The 17403-nt window shown below is 47.7% G+C and overlaps 1 protein-coding gene across 7 annotated transcripts in view; it reads right to left on the reverse strand.

The window, feature by feature from the left end:
• LOC102163334 (uncharacterized) overlaps positions 1-17403 on the reverse strand; it is a 158769-nt gene that overhangs the window by 84620 nt on the left and 56746 nt on the right. For 2 of the 7 annotated variants that reach the window (XM_085017139.1, XM_085017134.1), the window contains one exon: positions 17271-17330. In XM_085017139.1, the coding sequence (XP_084873265.1) occupies positions 17271-17330 (60 nt within the window). Of the gene's footprint in view, positions 1-1242; positions 1303-4195; positions 4256-5271; positions 5531-6373; positions 6434-7448; positions 7711-8552; positions 8613-10730; positions 10791-12909; positions 12970-17270; positions 17331-17403 lie in introns of those variants that run through there. The other 5 variants (XM_085017122.1, XM_085017129.1, XM_085017116.1 and 2 more) reach the window with 5 other exon arrangements.

A 17403-nucleotide genomic window follows, 5' to 3' on the forward strand; every position in this document is an offset into this window, starting at 1 on the left:
TGGTGATATTTCCTTTTTTTTTTTTTTTCCTTTTCTTTTCATTTTTTTGGTCTTTTGTCTTTTCTAGGGCCTCACCCACAGAACACGGAGATTTCCAGGCTAGGGAATCAGAGCTATAGCCACCTGCCTACACCAGAGCCACAGCAACGCAGGACCCAGGCCGCATCTGTGATGTACACCACAGCTCAGTGCAACACCATAACCTTAACCCACTGAACAAAGACAGGGAACGAATGTGCAACTTCACGCTTCCTACTCAGATTCATTAACCACTGAGCCATGATCAGAATTTCAGTTTCACATGATACAACTGACAAGGGCTTAATCTTTCAAATAGACAAACTCATAAAACAAATACAACTGAACAGCAAGAAGCCAAAAACCAAATAGAAAAATGGGCAAAAGACCTGAATAGACAGTTCTCCAAAGAACATATACAGGTTACCAAAAAGTGCATGAAAATAAAACGTTCAACATCAATGATAATTACATAGTGGCAAATCAAAACTGGAATGACGTACAACTTCCCAACTGACAGAATGGCCATCATTAATAAGTGCAGGAACACCAAATGCTGGGGGTGGGGCGGGAAAAGGAGTGACCTCTCTTGCACTGAAGAAGGGACGGTAAACAGGTACAAGAACTGTGGAAAACACTTCGGACCTGCATCAGAAAATTAAAAGAAGAACTAGAATATGACACAGCAATCCCAATATTGAGAATATGTCCAGACAAAACATTGTTTGAAAAACAAAACTGCACGATCATCTAAACTGTAAAACTATTCAAAATAAAAGAATCATGGACACAACCAGAATGTTCATCAACAGATGACTGGATTGAGAAGAAGTGGTGTACAAATAGACAAAGGAAAATTACTAATCCACAAAAAAGAAAAAAAATTTATACAAGCATGAATGGAAACAGTGACCCTGATGCTGAGTGAAGGAAGACACAAAGAGAAAGACAAATGCCATGTGACATCACCTGTATCTGGAATCTAATGTACGGCACAGGTGAACCTTTCCAGAGAAACGAAACTCACCCACTTGGAGAATAGGCTTGTAGTTGCCAGGGAGGAGGAGGGCCAGGGAGTGGGATGGATTGCGAACTCAGGGTTAACGGAAACAGACTGTTGCCTTTGGAATGGATTAGCAAGGAGATCCTGCTGGGGAGCACTGGCCACCCTGACTAGTCACGCCTGAGGAAGCATGATAAGTTAAGAAAAAAGAAGGCACAAACCTATGTGTAACTGGGGCAGCACGCTGTCCAGTCAAAATCTGACAGAGCACGGCAAACAAGCTGCAATGCAAACAAAGATAACAGTCAAGCCTGGAGAAGGAAACAAAACGTATGTGACGCAATGATGCCTGAAAACTTTCCAAATCTAAAGGAACACTACATCAAGAGGCAGGAAGTGGACAGGGCCTCACACACATGCAAACCCAAACAGGCTCACACCAGGACACACTGAAAAAAACAAACCAAACAGCAGCGAAAGTTAAAGAGAGGGTTCTGAAGGCAGCAAGAGAGAAACAAAGAGTTACCTAGTGATATGGGTACCCACCCAAGGATATCAGCGGATTTCTCTACAGAAACAAGGCAGGCCAGAAGACAGTAGCAAATCTCTTGACCATTCCAAAAGGGAAGAAGGCGCAGCCTAGAATACTCTCCTCCCCAAGAATTTCACTTAACATACCAGGAGAAACGAAGACCTTCTCCAAACACCAAACATGTACCCACTACAGCAATACTAAGCCCCATTCTACAAGAAATACGCAAAGGTCTTCTCCACGCAAACATGAAGTAAGAAGAAACAAGATAGAGGAAATTGCATTTCAAAAGCAATCACTTAAGGCAGTATACAGATCTCAAAGGAAAAACCATAAACACCTAGCACAAACCTGGGCATAAACACAAGGACTGCAAAAGGACAAATATGGAGATGTGGAAAAAGAACTATAGATTCAGCCAACGTGGGAAAGGAGGGTCAGGAGATCTCGACGTTGTTGTAGCATGTGTGTGAGCCTACATGACTATCAGGCTAAAGCTCGCAGACATGGGAAGGGGTTAACACACTTGACACCCATGGCAACCGCACATCACAACCAAACATTACTTTCACAAACTCTAAAAAGAAAAGGACATGGGCATAAAAGAAAATGGCATCAACCACCCCGTAAAAAAGAGAAAGGAACAAAGATGAAAGCTGGAATCTCCTGGGAACAAAACAGGTTTTGGAAAACGGCAATAAGTTCATACTCATCAATAATTACCTGAAAGGTCAATGGACTCAGGGCTCCATTCCAAAGACACAGAGTGGCAGACAGAACAAAAAGGAAGAAAAAATAAAACCAAGGAGGCCACAACAGGGCCTACCATAGGTTGGCTACAAGGGACTCACCTTAGGGGACAAGACACATATCAATTTTATGGGAGAAGTGGAAAAAGAGGCTTCACATGAATGGAACAGACAGGAAAGCAGACGTTGCAATACTTATACCAGACAAAAATAGACTGGGAAATGAAGGCCATAAATCACGGCAAAGGAGGACACTATTCAATGGTGAAAGCATCCATTTCAGAAGAGGATCACTACATTCATCAACATACATGCCCCAACATAGGAACACTCCGATACACACAACAAATACTAGCAGATGCAAAAGGAGAACGGGATGCGAATCAATAAGGGCAGCAGCCTCTAATACCCCAATCTCATCAAGGGAAGATCCTCCAGACCGAAAGTCATGAAGACGACCGATACACGAAATGACACTCCAGAAAAGGAAGCCCTCATGGATATTTTCAATATAACATCCCACCAAATCAGAATAAGTAGTCATTGCAAGTGCACATGGAACATTCTGAAGATTGGCCACAACGTTGGGAACAAAACAAACCTTTAGAAATGTGAGAGTAGAGAAACTAGTTCAAGCTCTGCTCAGACCAAAATGGCATGAGATTAGAAAGAAACCGTGAGCAGAGAAATGAGAAGAAAGGGACCTGAAGAAGCCGAAACAACATGTTACTCAGGGAAACAAGACGTCACTGAGGAAATCAAAATGGAAATGACAAAAAGAAAAAAAAACATACCTCGAGGACATTCCCTTGGGGTTCAACAGAAACAATTCTAACTAGAATCATGAGGATGCAGGTTCGATCACCAGCCTCGCTCAGTGCCTTGAGGATCCAGCATTGCCATGAGGCGGGGCTCAGATTAGCGATATAGCTCGGACTGGGCATTGCTCTGGCTGGGGCATAGCCTGGCAAGGACAGCTCCAAATCCAAACCTAGCAGGGCAACCGCCATAGGCCACAGGTGTGGCCCGAAAAGGACACTTTAGAAATAAGACCTGGAGACCAAAGAATGAGAAGAAGATAATGAGAATGAGAAGAACAACAACAACAAAAAAGGACTCAAAATCAACAGGAGGTCGCACACTCATGATGGGGCACTACCTGACACAGGTCAGAAGGGTCCCCATTAACAAGTCAAACAACCACACAGGCTGGAGAGGGTGTGCAGAAAAGGGAATCCTCCTTCCCTGGTGGTGGGGCTGTAACTGCGTCCAACCACCATGCAAAACGCTATGGAGGACCCTCAGAAATCCAAGTGTAGAGCTCCCACAAGACCCAGCCATCCCACTCACTCTTGGGCATCGATCTGGACAAAGCTCGGCTTGAGAAAGACACAGGCACCCGTACACTAGAGTACATGGCAGCCCTATGCACAAGAGCCCATACATGGAGACCACCTACGTGTCCATCGAGAGACGAACGCAGGAAGAAGACGTCGTATCTCCATGGACACGACGGACCACTACGCAGCCAGACAAAGCACAAAACAATGCCAGTTGTAGCAGCACGGGCGCAACTCGAGACTCTCCTCCTGAGCGAAGCAAGTCACAAAGACAAAGACAAATGCCATGTGACATCACCTGCATCTGGAATCTAATGTACGGCACAGGTGAACCTTTCCAGAGAAACGAAACTCACGCACTTGGACAATACGCTTGGGGTTGCCAGGGAGGAGGAGAGCCAGGGAGTGGGATGGATTGCGAACTCAGGGTTAACAGACACACACTCTTGCCTTTGGAATGGATTAGCAAGGAGATCCTGCTGGGGAGCACTGGCCACCCTGTCTAGTCACGCCTGAGGAAGCATGATAAGTTAAGCAAAAAGAAGGCACAAACCTATGTGTAACTGGGGCAGCACGCTGTCCAGTCAAAATCTGACAGAGCACGGCAAACAAGCTGCAATGCAAACAAAGATAACAGTCATGCGTTGAGAAGGAAACAAAACGCATGTGAAGCAATGCTACCTCAAAACTTTCCAAATCTAAAGGAACACTACATCAAGCGGCAGGAAGCAGACAGGGCCCCCCACACATGCCAACCCAAACAGGCTCACACCAAGACACACTGAAAAAAACAAACCAAAAAGCGGCAAAAGTTAAACCCAAAGAGAGGGTTCTGAAGGCAGCGAGAGAGAAACAAAGAGTTACCTAGTGATACGGGTACCCACATAAGGCTATCAGCGGATTGCTCTACAGAAACAAGGCAGGCCAGAAGACACTAGCAAGATCTCTTGATCCTTCCAAAAGGGAAGAAGGCGCAGCCTAGAATACTCTCCTCCCCAAGAATTTCACTTAACATACCAGGAGAAACGAAGACCTTCTCCAAACACCAAACACGTACCCACTACAGCAATACTAAGCCCCATTCTACAAGAAATACGCAAAGGTCTTCTCCACGCAAACATGAAGTAAGAAGAAACAGGATGGAGGCAATTGCATTTCAAAAGCAATCACTTGAGGCAGTATACAGATCTCAAAGGAAAACCCATACACACCTAGCGCAAACCTGGGCATAAACACAAGGACTGCAAAAGGACAAACATGGAGATGTGGAAAAAGGACTATAGATTCAGCCAAGGTGGGAAAGGAAGCTCAGGACATCTCGACGTTTTGTAGCATGTCTGTGAGCCGACACGACTATCAGGCTAAAGCTCCCAGACATGGGAAGGGGTTAACACACTTGACACCCATGACCACATCGTGGGGAACAAAACGAACCTTCACAAAGGCGAGAGTAGAGAAACTAGTTCAAGCTCTCTGCTCAGACCAAAATGGCATGAGATTAGAAAGAAACCGTGAGCAGAGACATGAGAAGAAACGGACCTGAAGAAGCCGAAACAACATGTTACTCAGGGAAACAAGACGTCACTGAGGAAATCAAAATGGAAATGACAAAAAGAAAAAAAAACATACCTCGAGGACATTCCCTTGGGGTTCAACAGAAACAATTCTAACTAGAATCATGAGGATGCAGGTTCGATCACCAGCCTCGCTCAGTGCCTTGAGGATCCAGCATTGCCATGAGGCGGGGCTCAGATTAGCGATATAGCTCGGACTGGGCATTGCTCTGGCTGGGGCATAGCCTGGCAAGGACAGCTCCAAATCCACACCTAGCCGGGCAACCGCCATAGGCCACAGGTGTGGCCCGAAAAGGACACTATAGAAATAAGACCTGGAGACCAAAGAATGAGAAGAAGATAATGAGAATGAGAAGAAGAACAACAACAACAAAAAAGGACTCAAAATCAACAGGAGGTCGCACACTCATGATGGGGCACTACCTGACACAGGTCAGAAGGGTCCCCATTAACAAGTCAAACAACCACACAGGCTGGAGAGGGTGTGCAGAAAAGGGAATCCTCCTTCCCTGGTGGTGGGGCTGTAACTGCGTCCGACCACCATGCAAAACGCTATGGAGGACCCTCAGAAATCCAAGTGTAGAGCTCCCACAAGACCCAGCCATCCCACTCACTCTTGGGCATCGATCTGGACAAAGCTCGGCTTGAGAAAGACACAGGCACCCGTACACTAGAGTACATGGCAGCCCTATGCACAAGAGCCCACACATGGAGACCACCTACGTGTCCATCGAGAGACGAACGCAGGAAGAAGATGTCGTATCTCCATGGACACGACGGACCACTACGCAGCCAGACAAAGCACAAAACAATGCCAGTTGTAGCAGCACGGGCGCAACTCGAGACTCTCCTCCTGAGCGAAGCAAGTCACAAAGACAAAGACAAATGCCATGTGACATCACCTGCATCTGGAATCTAATGTACGGCACAGGTGAACCTTTCCAGAGAAACGAAACTCACGCACTTGGACAATACGCTTGGGGTTGCCAGGGAGGAGGAGAGCCAGGGAGTGGGATGCATTGCGAACTCAGGGTTAACAGACACACACTCTTGCCTTTGGAATGGATTAGCAAGGAGATCCTGCTGGGGAGCACTGGCCACCCTGTCTAGTCACGCCTGAGGAAGCATGATAAGTTAAGCAAAAAGAAGGCACAAACCTATGTGTAACTGGGGCAGCACGCTGTCCAGTCAAAATCTGACAGAGCACGGCAAACAAGCTGCAATGCAAACAAAGATAACAGTCATGCGTTGAGAAGGAAACAAAACGCATGTGAAGCAATGCTACCTCAAAACTTTCCAAATCTAAAGGAACACTACATCAAGCGGCAGGAAGCAGACAGGGCCCCCCACACATGCCAACCCAAACAGGCTCACACCAAGACACACTGAAAAAAACAAACCAAAAAGCGGCAAAAGTTAAACCCAAAGAGAGGGTTCTGAAGGCAGCGAGAGAGAAACAAAGAGTTACCTAGTGATACGGGTACCCACATAAGGCTATCAGCGGATTGCTCTACAGAAACAAGGCAGGCCAGAAGACACTAGCAAGATCTCTTGATCCTTCCAAAAGGGAAGAAGGCGCAGCCTAGAATACCCTCCTCCCCAAGAATTTCACTTAACATACCAGGAGAAACGAAGACCTTCTCCAAACACCAAACACGTACCCACTACAGCAATACTAAGCCCCATTCTACAAGAAATACGCAAAGGTCTTCTCCACGCAAACATGAAGTAAGAAGAAACAGGATGGAGGCAATTGCATTTCAAAAGCAATCACTTGAGGCAGTATACAGATCTCAAAGGAAAACCCATACACACCTAGCGCAAACCTGGGCATAAACACAAGGACTGCAAAAGGACAAACATGGAGATGTGGAAAAAGGACTATAGATTCAGCCAAGGTGGGAAAGGAGGCTCAGGACATCTCGACGTATTGTAGCATGTCTGTGAGCCGACACGACTATCAGGCTAAAGCTCCCAGACATGGGAAGGGGTTAACACACTTGACACCCATGACCACATCGTGGGGAACAAAACGAACCTTCACAAAGGCGAGAGTAGAGAAACTAGTTCAAGCTCTCTGCTCAGACCAAAATGGCATGAGATTAGAAAGAAACCTTGAGCAGAGACATGAGACGAAACGGACCTGAAGAAGCCTAAACAACATGTTACTCAGGAAAACAAGATGTCACTGAGGAAATCAAAATGGAAATTACAGAAAGAAAAAAAAAATACCTCGAGGACATTCCCATGTGGCTCAGCAGACACAATTCTGACTAGAATCCATGAGGATGCAGGTTCGATCCCCAGCCTCCCTCGGTGGCTTAAGGATCCAGTAATGCCATGAGCCGGGGCTCGGATTAGCGAGGTAGCTCAGACCAGGAATTTCTCTGGCTGCGGCATAGTCTGGCAAGGACAGCTCCAAATCCACACCTGGCCGGGGAACCACCATATGCCACAGGTGTGGCCCTAAAAGGAAACACTTTAGAAATAAGACCTGGAGACCAAAGACTGAGAAGAACATAATGAGAATGAGAAGAAGAACAACAACAACAAAAAAGGACTCTAAATCGACAGGAGGTCGCACACTCATGATGGGGCACTACCTGACACAGGTCAGAAGGGTCCCCATTAACAAGTCAATCACCCACACAGGCTGGAGAGGGTGTGCAGAAGAGGGAAACCTCCTTCCCTGGTGGTGGGGCTGTAACTGGGTCCGACCACCATGCAAAACGCTATGGAGGTCCCTCAGAAAACCAATGTAGAGCTCAAACAGCACACAGCTATCCCACTCACTCTTGGGCATGTATCCGGACAAAGCTCGGCTTGAGAAAGACACAGGCACCCGTACACTAGAGTTCATGGCAGCCCTATGCACAAGAGCCCACACATGGAGACCACCTACGTGTCCATCAAGAGACGAACGCAGGAAGAAGATGTCGTATCTCCATGGACACGACGGACCACTACGCAGCCAGACAAAGCACAAAACAATGCCAGTTGTAGCAGCACGGGCGCAACTCGAGACTCTCCTCCTGAGCGAAGCAAGTCACAAAGACAAAGACAAATGCCATGTGACATCACCTGCATCTGGAATCTAATGTACGGCACAGGTGAACCTTTCCAGAGAAACGAAACTCACGCACTTGGACAATACGCTTGGGGTTGCCAGGGAGGAGGAGAGCCAGGGAGTGGGATGGATTGCGAACTCAGGGTTAACAGACACACACTCTTGCCTTTGGAATGGATTAGCAAGGAGATCCTGCTGGGGAGCACTGGCCACCCTGTCTAGTCACGCCTGAGGAAGCATGATAAGTTAAGCAAAAAGAAGGCACAAACCTATGTGTAACTGGGGCAGCACGCTGTCCAGTCAAAATCTGACAGAGCACGGCAAACAAGCTGCAATGCAAACAAAGATAACAGTCATGCGTTGAGAAGGAAACAAAACGCATGTGAAGCAATGCTACCTGAAAACTTTCCAAATCTAAAGGAACACTACATCAAGCGGCAGGAAGCAGACAGGGCCCCCCACACATGCCAACCCAAACAGGCTCACACCAAGACACACTGAAAAAAACAAACCAAAAAGCGGCAAAAGTTAAACCCAAAGAGAGGGTTCTGAAGGCAGCGAGAGAGAAACAAAGAGTTACCTAGTGATACGGGTACCCACATAAGGCTATCAGCGGATTGCTCTACAGAAACAAGGCAGGCCAGAAGACACTAGCAAGATCTCTTGATCCTTCCAAAAGGGAAGAAGGCGCAGCCTAGAATACTCTCCTCCCCAAGAATTTCACTTAACATACCAGGAGAAACGAAGACCTTCTCCAAACACCAAACACGTACCCACTACAGCAATACTAAGCCCCATTCTACAAGAAATACGCAAAGGTCTTCTCCACGCAAACATGAAGTAAGAAGAAACAGGATGGAGGCAATTGCATTTCAAAAGCAATCACTTGAGGCAGTATACAGATCTCAAAGGAAAACCCATACACACCTAGCGCAAACCTGGGCATAAACACAAGGACTGCAAAAGGACAAACATGGAGATGTGGAAAAAGGACTATAGATTCAGCCAAGGTGGGAAAGGAAGCTCAGGACATCTCGACGTTTTGTAGCATGTCTGTGAGCCGACACGACTATCAGGCTAAAGCTCCCAGACATGGGAAGGGGTTAACACACTTGACACCCATGACCACATCGTGGGGAACAAAACGAACCTTCACAAAGGCGAGAGTAGAGAAACTAGTTCAAGCTCTCTGCTCAGACCAAAATGGCATGAGATTAGAAAGAAACCGTGAGCAGAGACATGAGAAGAAACGGACCTGAAGAAGCCGAAACAACATGTTACTCAGGGAAACAAGACGTCACTGAGGAAATCAAAATGGAAATGACAAAAAGAAAAAAAAACATACCTCGAGGACATTCCCTTGGGGTTCAACAGAAACAATTCTAACTAGAATCATGAGGATGCAGGTTCGATCACCAGCCTCGCTCAGTGCCTTGAGGATCCAGCATTGCCATGAGGCGGGGCTCAGATTAGCGATATAGCTCGGACTGGGCATTGCTCTGGCTGGGGCATAGCCTGGCAAGGACAGCTCCAAATCCACACCTAGCCGGGCAACCGCCATAGGCCACAGGTGTGGCCCGAAAAGGACACTATAGAAATAAGACCTGGAGACCAAAGAATGAGAAGAAGATAATGAGAATGAGAAGAAGAACAACAACAACAAAAAAGGACTCAAAATCAACAGGAGGTCGCACACTCATGATGGGGCACTACCTGACACAGGTCAGAAGGGTCCCCATTAACAAGTCAAACAACCACACAGGCTGGAGAGGGTGTGCAGAAAAGGGAATCCTCCTTCCCTGGTGGTGGGGCTGTAACTGCGTCCGACCACCATGCAAAACGCTATGGAGGACCCTCAGAAATCCAAGTGTAGAGCTCCCACAAGACCCAGCCATCCCACTCACTCTTGGGCATCGATCTGGACAAAGCTCGGCTTGAGAAAGACACAGGCACCCGTACACTAGAGTACATGGCAGCCCTATGCACAAGAGCCCACACATGGAGACCACCTACGTGTCCATCGAGAGACGAACGCAGGAAGAAGATGTCGTATCTCCATGGACACGACGGACCACTACGCAGCCAGACAAAGCACAAAACAATGCCAGTTGTAGCAGCACGGGCGCAACTCGAGACTCTCCTCCTGAGCGAAGCAAGTCACAAAGACAAAGACAAATGCCATGTGACATCACCTGCATCTGGAATCTAATGTACGGCACAGGTGAACCTTTCCAGAGAAACGAAACTCACGCACTTGGACAATACGCTTGGGGTTGCCAGGGAGGAGGAGAGCCAGGGAGTGGGATGCATTGCGAACTCAGGGTTAACAGACACACACTCTTGCCTTTGGAATGGATTAGCAAGGAGATCCTGCTGGGGAGCACTGGCCACCCTGTCTAGTCACGCCTGAGGAAGCATGATAAGTTAAGCAAAAAGAAGGCACAAACCTATGTGTAACTGGGGCAGCACGCTGTCCAGTCAAAATCTGACAGAGCACGGCAAACAAGCTGCAATGCAAACAAAGATAACAGTCATGCGTTGAGAAGGAAACAAAACGCATGTGAAGCAATGCTACCTCAAAACTTTCCAAATCTAAAGGAACACTACATCAAGCGGCAGGAAGCAGACAGGGCCCCCCACACATGCCAACCCAAACAGGCTCACACCAAGACACACTGAAAAAAACAAACCAAAAAGCGGCAAAAGTTAAACCCAAAGAGAGGGTTCTGAAGGCAGCGAGAGAGAAACAAAGAGTTACCTAGTGATACGGGTACCCACATAAGGCTATCAGCGGATTGCTCTACAGAAACAAGGCAGGCCAGAAGACACTAGCAAGATCTCTTGATCCTTCCAAAAGGGAAGAAGGCGCAGCCTAGAATACCCTCCTCCCCAAGAATTTCACTTAACATACCAGGAGAAACGAAGACCTTCTCCAAACACCAAACACGTACCCACTACAGCAATACTAAGCCCCATTCTACAAGAAATACGCAAAGGTCTTCTCCACGCAAACATGAAGTAAGAAGAAACAGGATGGAGGCAATTGCATTTCAAAAGCAATCACTTGAGGCAGTATACAGATCTCAAAGGAAAACCCATACACACCTAGCGCAAACCTGGGCATAAACACAAGGACTGCAAAAGGACAAACATGGAGATGTGGAAAAAGGACTATAGATTCAGCCAAGGTGGGAAAGGAGGCTCAGGACATCTCGACGTATTGTAGCATGTCTGTGAGCCGACACGACTATCAGGCTAAAGCTCCCAGACATGGGAAGGGGTTAACACACTTGACACCCATGACCACATCGTGGGGAACAAAACGAACCTTCACAAAGGCGAGAGTAGAGAAACTAGTTCAAGCTCTCTGCTCAGACCAAAATGGCATGAGATTAGAAAGAAACCTTGAGCAGAGACATGAGACGAAACGGACCTGAAGAAGCCTAAACAACATGTTACTCAGGAAAACAAGATGTCACTGAGGAAATCAAAATGGAAATTACAGAAAGAAAAAAAAAATACCTCGAGGACATTCCCATGTGGCTCAGCAGACACAATTCTGACTAGAATCCATGAGGATGCAGGTTCGATCCCCAGCCTCCCTCGGTGGCTTAAGGATCCAGTAATGCCATGAGCCGGGGCTCGGATTAGCGAGGTAGCTCAGACCAGGAATTTCTCTGGCTGCGGCATAGTCTGGCAAGGACAGCTCCAAATCCACACCTGGCCGGGGAACCACCATATGCCACAGGTGTGGCCCTAAAAGGAAACACTTTAGAAATAAGACCTGGAGACCAAAGACTGAGAAGAACATAATGAGAATGAGAAGAAGAACAACAACAACAAAAAAGGACTCTAAATCGACAGGAGGTCGCACACTCATGATGGGGCACTACCTGACACAGGTCAGAAGGGTCCCCATTAACAAGTCAATCACCCACACAGGCTGGAGAGGGTGTGCAGAAGAGGGAAACCTCCTTCCCTGGTGGTGGGGCTGTAACTGGGTCCGACCACCATGCAAAACGCTATGGAGGTCCCTCAGAAAACCAATGTAGAGCTCAAACAGCACACAGCTATCCCACTCACTCTTGGGCATGTATCCGGACAAAGCTCGGCTTGAGAAAGACACAGGCACCCGTACACTAGAGTTCATGGCAGCCCTATGCACAAGAGCCCACACATGGAGACCACCTACGTGTCCATCAAGAGACGAACGCAGGAAGAAGATGTCGTATCTCCATGGACACGACGGACCACTACGCAGCCAGACAAAGCACAAAACAATGCCAGTTGTAGCAGCACGGGCGCAACTCGAGACTCTCCTCCTGAGCGAAGCAAGTCACAAAGACAAAGACAAATGCCATGTGACATCACCTGCATCTGGAATCTAATGTACGGCACAGGTGAACCTTTCCAGAGAAACGAAACTCACGCACTTGGACAATACGCTTGGGGTTGCCAGGGAGGAGGAGAGCCAGGGAGTGGGATGGATTGCGAACTCAGGGTTAACAGACACACACTCTTGCCTTTGGAATGGATTAGCAAGGAGATCCTGCTGGGGAGCACTGGCCACCCTGTCTAGTCACGCCTGAGGAAGCATGATAAGTTAAGCAAAAAGAAGGCACAAACCTATGTGTAACTGGGGCAGCACGCTGTCCAGTCAAAATCTGACAGAGCACGGCAAACAAGCTGCAATGCAAACAAAGATAACAGTCATGCGTTGAGAAGGAAACAAAACGCATGTGAAGCAATGCTACCTGAAAACTTTCCAAATCTAAAGGAACACTACATCAAGCGGCAGGAAGCAGACAGGGCCCCCCACACATGCCAACCCAAACAGGCTCACACCAAGACACACTGAAAAAAACAAACCAAAAAGCGGCAAAAGTTAAACCCAAAGAGAGGGTTCTGAAGGCAGCGAGAGAGAAACAAAGAGTTACCTAGTGATACGGGTACCCACATAAGGCTATCAGCGGATTGCTCTACAGAAACAAGGCAGGCCAGAAGACACTAGCAAGATCTCTTGATCCTTCCAAAAGGGAAGAAGGCGCAGCCTAGAATACTCTCCTCCCCAAGAATTTCACTTAACATACCAGGAGAAACGAAGACCTTCTCCAAACACCAAACACGTACCCACTACAGCAATACTAAGCCCCATTCTACAAGAAATACGCAAAGGTCTTCTCCACGCAAACATGAAGTAAGAAGAAACAGGATGGAGGCAATTGCATTTCAAAAGCAATCACTTGAGGCAGTATACAGATCTCAAAGGAAAACCCATACACACCTAGCGCAAACCTGGGCATAAACACAAGGACTGCAAAAGGACAAACATGGAGATGTGGAAAAAGGACTATAGATTCAGCCAAGGTGGGCAAGGAGGCTCAGGACATCTCGACGTATTGTAGCATGTCTGTGAGCCGACACGACTATCAGGCTAAAGCTCCCAGACATGGGAAGGGGTTAACACACTTGACACCCATGACCACATCGTGGGGAACAAAACGAACCTTCACAAAGGCGAGAGTAGAGAAACTAGTTCAAGCTCTCTGCTCAGACCAAAATGGCATGAGATTAGAAAGAAACCTTGAGCAGAGACATGAGACGAAACGGACCTGAAGAAGCCTAAACAACATGTTACTCAGGAAAACAAGATGTCACTGAGGAAATCAAAATGGAAATTACAAAAAGAAAAAAACAAACATATCTCGAGGACATTCCCTTGTGGCTCAGCAGAAACCATTCTGACTAGAATCCATGAGGATGCAGGTTCGATCCGCAGCCTCGCTCAGTGGCTTAAGGATCCAGCAATGCCATGAGCCGGGGCTCAGATTAGTGATGTAGCTGGGACCAGGCATTGCTCTGGCTGGGGCATAGCCTGGCAAGGACAGCTCCATATCCACACCTAGCCGGGCAACCGCCATAGGCCACAGGTGTGGCCCGAAAAGGAAACACTTTAGACATAACACCTGGAGACCAAAGAATGAGAAGAAGATAATGAGAATGAGAAGAAGAACAACAACAACAACAAAGGACTCTAAATCGACAGGAGGTCACACACTCATGATGGGGCACGACCTGACACAGGTCAGAAGGGTCCCCATTAACAAGTCAAACAACCACACAGGCTGGAGAGGGTGTGCAGAAAAGGGAATCCTCCTTCCCTGGTGGTGGGGCTGTAACTGGGTCCGACCACCATGCAAAACGCTATGTAGGACCCTCAGAAAAAAAAGTGTAGAGCTCCCACAAGACCCAGCCATCCCACTCACTCTTGGGCATCGATCCGGACAAAGCTCGGCTTGAGAAAGACACAGGCACCTGTACACTAGAGTTCATGGCAGCCCTATGCACAAGAGCCCACACATGGAGACCACCTACGTGTCCATCGAGAGACGAATGCAGGAAGAAGACGTCGTATCTCCATGGACACGACGGACCACTACGCAGACAGACAAAGCACAAAACAATGCCAGTTGTAGCAGAACAGGCGCAACTCAAGACTCTCCTCCTGAGCGAAGCAAGTCACAAAGACAAAGACAAATGCCATGTGACATCACCTGCATCTGGAATCTAATGTACGGCACAGGTGAACCTTTCCAGAGAAACGAAACTCACCCACTTGGAGAATAGGCTTGTGGTTGCCAGGGAGGAGGAGGGCCAGGGAGTGGGATGCATTGCAAACTCAGGGTTAACAGACACACACTCTTGCCTTTGGAATGGATTAGCAAGGAGATCCTGCTGGGGAGCACTGGCCACCCTGTCTAGTCACGCCTGAGGAAGCATGATAAGTTAAGCAAAAAGAAGGCACAAACCTATGTGTAACTGGGGCAGCACGCTGTCCCCTCAAATCTGAGAGGGCACGGCAAACAAGCTGCAATGGAAACAAAGATAACAGTCAAGCCTGGAGAAGGAAACAAAACGTATGTGACGCAATGATGCCTGAAAACTTTCCAAATCTAAAGGAACACTACATCAAGAGGCAGGACGTGGACAGGGCCCCCCACACAGGCCAACCCAAACAGGCTCACACCAAGACACACTGAAAAAAACAAACCCAAAAGCAGCGAAAGTTAAAGACAAAGAGAGGGTGCTGAAGGCAGCGAGAGAGAAACAAAGAGTTACCTAGTGATATGGGTACCCACCTAAGGCTATCAGCAGATTGCTCTACAGAAACAAGGCAGGCCAGAAGACACTAGCAAGATCTCTTGATCCTTCCAAAAGGGAAGAAGGCGCAGCCTAGAATACCCTCCTCCCCAAGAATTTCACTTAACATACCAGGAGAAACGAAGACCTTCTCCAAACACCAAACACGTACCCACTACAGCAATACTAAGCCCCATTCTACAAGAAATACGCAAAGGTCTTCTCCACGCAAACATGAAGTAAGAAGAAACAGGATGGAGGCAATTGCATTTCAAAAGCAATCACTTGAGGCAGTATACAGATCTCAAAGGAAAACCCATGCACACCTAGCGCAAACCTGGGCATAAACACAAGGACTGCAAAAGGACAAACATGGAGATGTGGAAAAAGGACTATAGATTCAGCCAAGGTGGGCAAGGAGGCTCAGGACATCTCGACGTTTTGTAGCATGTGTGTCAGCCTACATGACTATCAGGCTAAAGCTCCCAGACATGGGAAGGGGTTAACACACTTGACACCCATGACCACATCGTGGGGAACAAAACGAACCTTCACAAAGGCGAGAGTAGAGAAACTAGTTCAAGCTCTCTGCTCAGACCAAAATGGCATGAGTTTAGAAAGAAACCGTGAGCAGAGACATGAGAAGAAATGGACCTGAAGAAGCCTAAACAACATGTTACTCAGGAAAACAAGACGTCACTGAGGAAATCAAAATGGAAATTACAGAAAGAAAAAAAAAATACCTCGAGGACATTCCCATGTGGCTCAGCAGACACAATTCTGACTAGAATCCATGAGGATGCAGGTTCGATCCCCAGCCTCCCTCGGTGGCTTAAGGATCCAGTAATGCCATGAGCCGGGGCTCGGATTAGCGAGGTAGCTCAGACCAGGAATTTCTCTGGCTGCGGCATAGCCTGGCAAGGACAGCTCCAAATCCACACCTGGCCGGGGAACCACCATATGCCACAGGTGTGGCCCTAAAAGGAAACACTTTAGAAATAAGACCTGGAGACCAAAGACTGAGAAGAACATAATGAGAATGAGAAGAAGAACAACAACAACAAAAAAGGACTCTAAATCGACAGGAGGTCGCACACTCATGATGGGGCACTACCTGACACAGGTCAGAAGGGTCCCCATTAACAAGTCAAACAACCACACAGGCTGGAGAGGGTGTGCAGAAGAGGGAAACCTCCTTCCCTGGTGGTGGGGCTGTAACTGGGTCCGACCACCATGCAAAACGCTATGGAGGTCCCTCAGAAAACCAATGTAGAGCTCAAACAGCACACAGCTATCCCACTCACTCTTGGGCATGTATCCGGACAAAGCTCGGCTTGAGAAAGACACAGGCACCCGTACACTAGAGTTCATGGCAGCCCTATGCACAAGAGCCCACACATGGAGACCACCTACGTGTCCATCGAGAGACGAACGCAGGAAGAAGATGTCGTATCTCCATGGACACGACGGACCACTACGCAGCCAGACAAAGCACAAAACAATGCCAGTTGTAGCAGCACGGGCGCAACTCGAGACTCTCCTCCTGAGCGAAGCAAGTCACAAAGACAAAGACAAATGCCATGTGACATCACCTGTATCTGGAATCTAATGTACGGCACAGGTGAACCTTTCCAGAGAAACGAAACTCACGCACTTGGACAATACGCTTGGGGTTGCCAGGGAGGAGGAGAGCCAGGGAGTGGGATGGATTGCGAACTCAGGGTTAACAGACACACACTCTTGCCTTTGGAATGGATTAGCAAGGAGATCCTGCTGGGGAGCACTGGCCACCCTGTCTAGTCACGCCTGAGGAAGCATGATAAGTTAAGCAAAAAGAAGGCACAAACCTATGTGTAACTGGGGCAGCACGCTGTCCAGTCAAAATCTGACAGAGCACGGCAAACAAGCTGCAATGCAAACAAAGATAACAGTCATGCGTTGAGAAGGAAACAAAACGCATGTGAAGCAATGCTACCTCAA

The sequence above is a fragment of the Sus scrofa genome, chromosome 1, assembly GCF_054392235.1.
Source record: "Sus scrofa isolate SSC_HxYL_T2T_F1_AM1 chromosome 1, Sscrofa_HxYL_maternal_Yorkshire_Landrace_v2.0, whole genome shotgun sequence".
NCBI lineage: Eukaryota > Metazoa > Chordata > Mammalia > Artiodactyla > Suidae > Sus > Sus scrofa.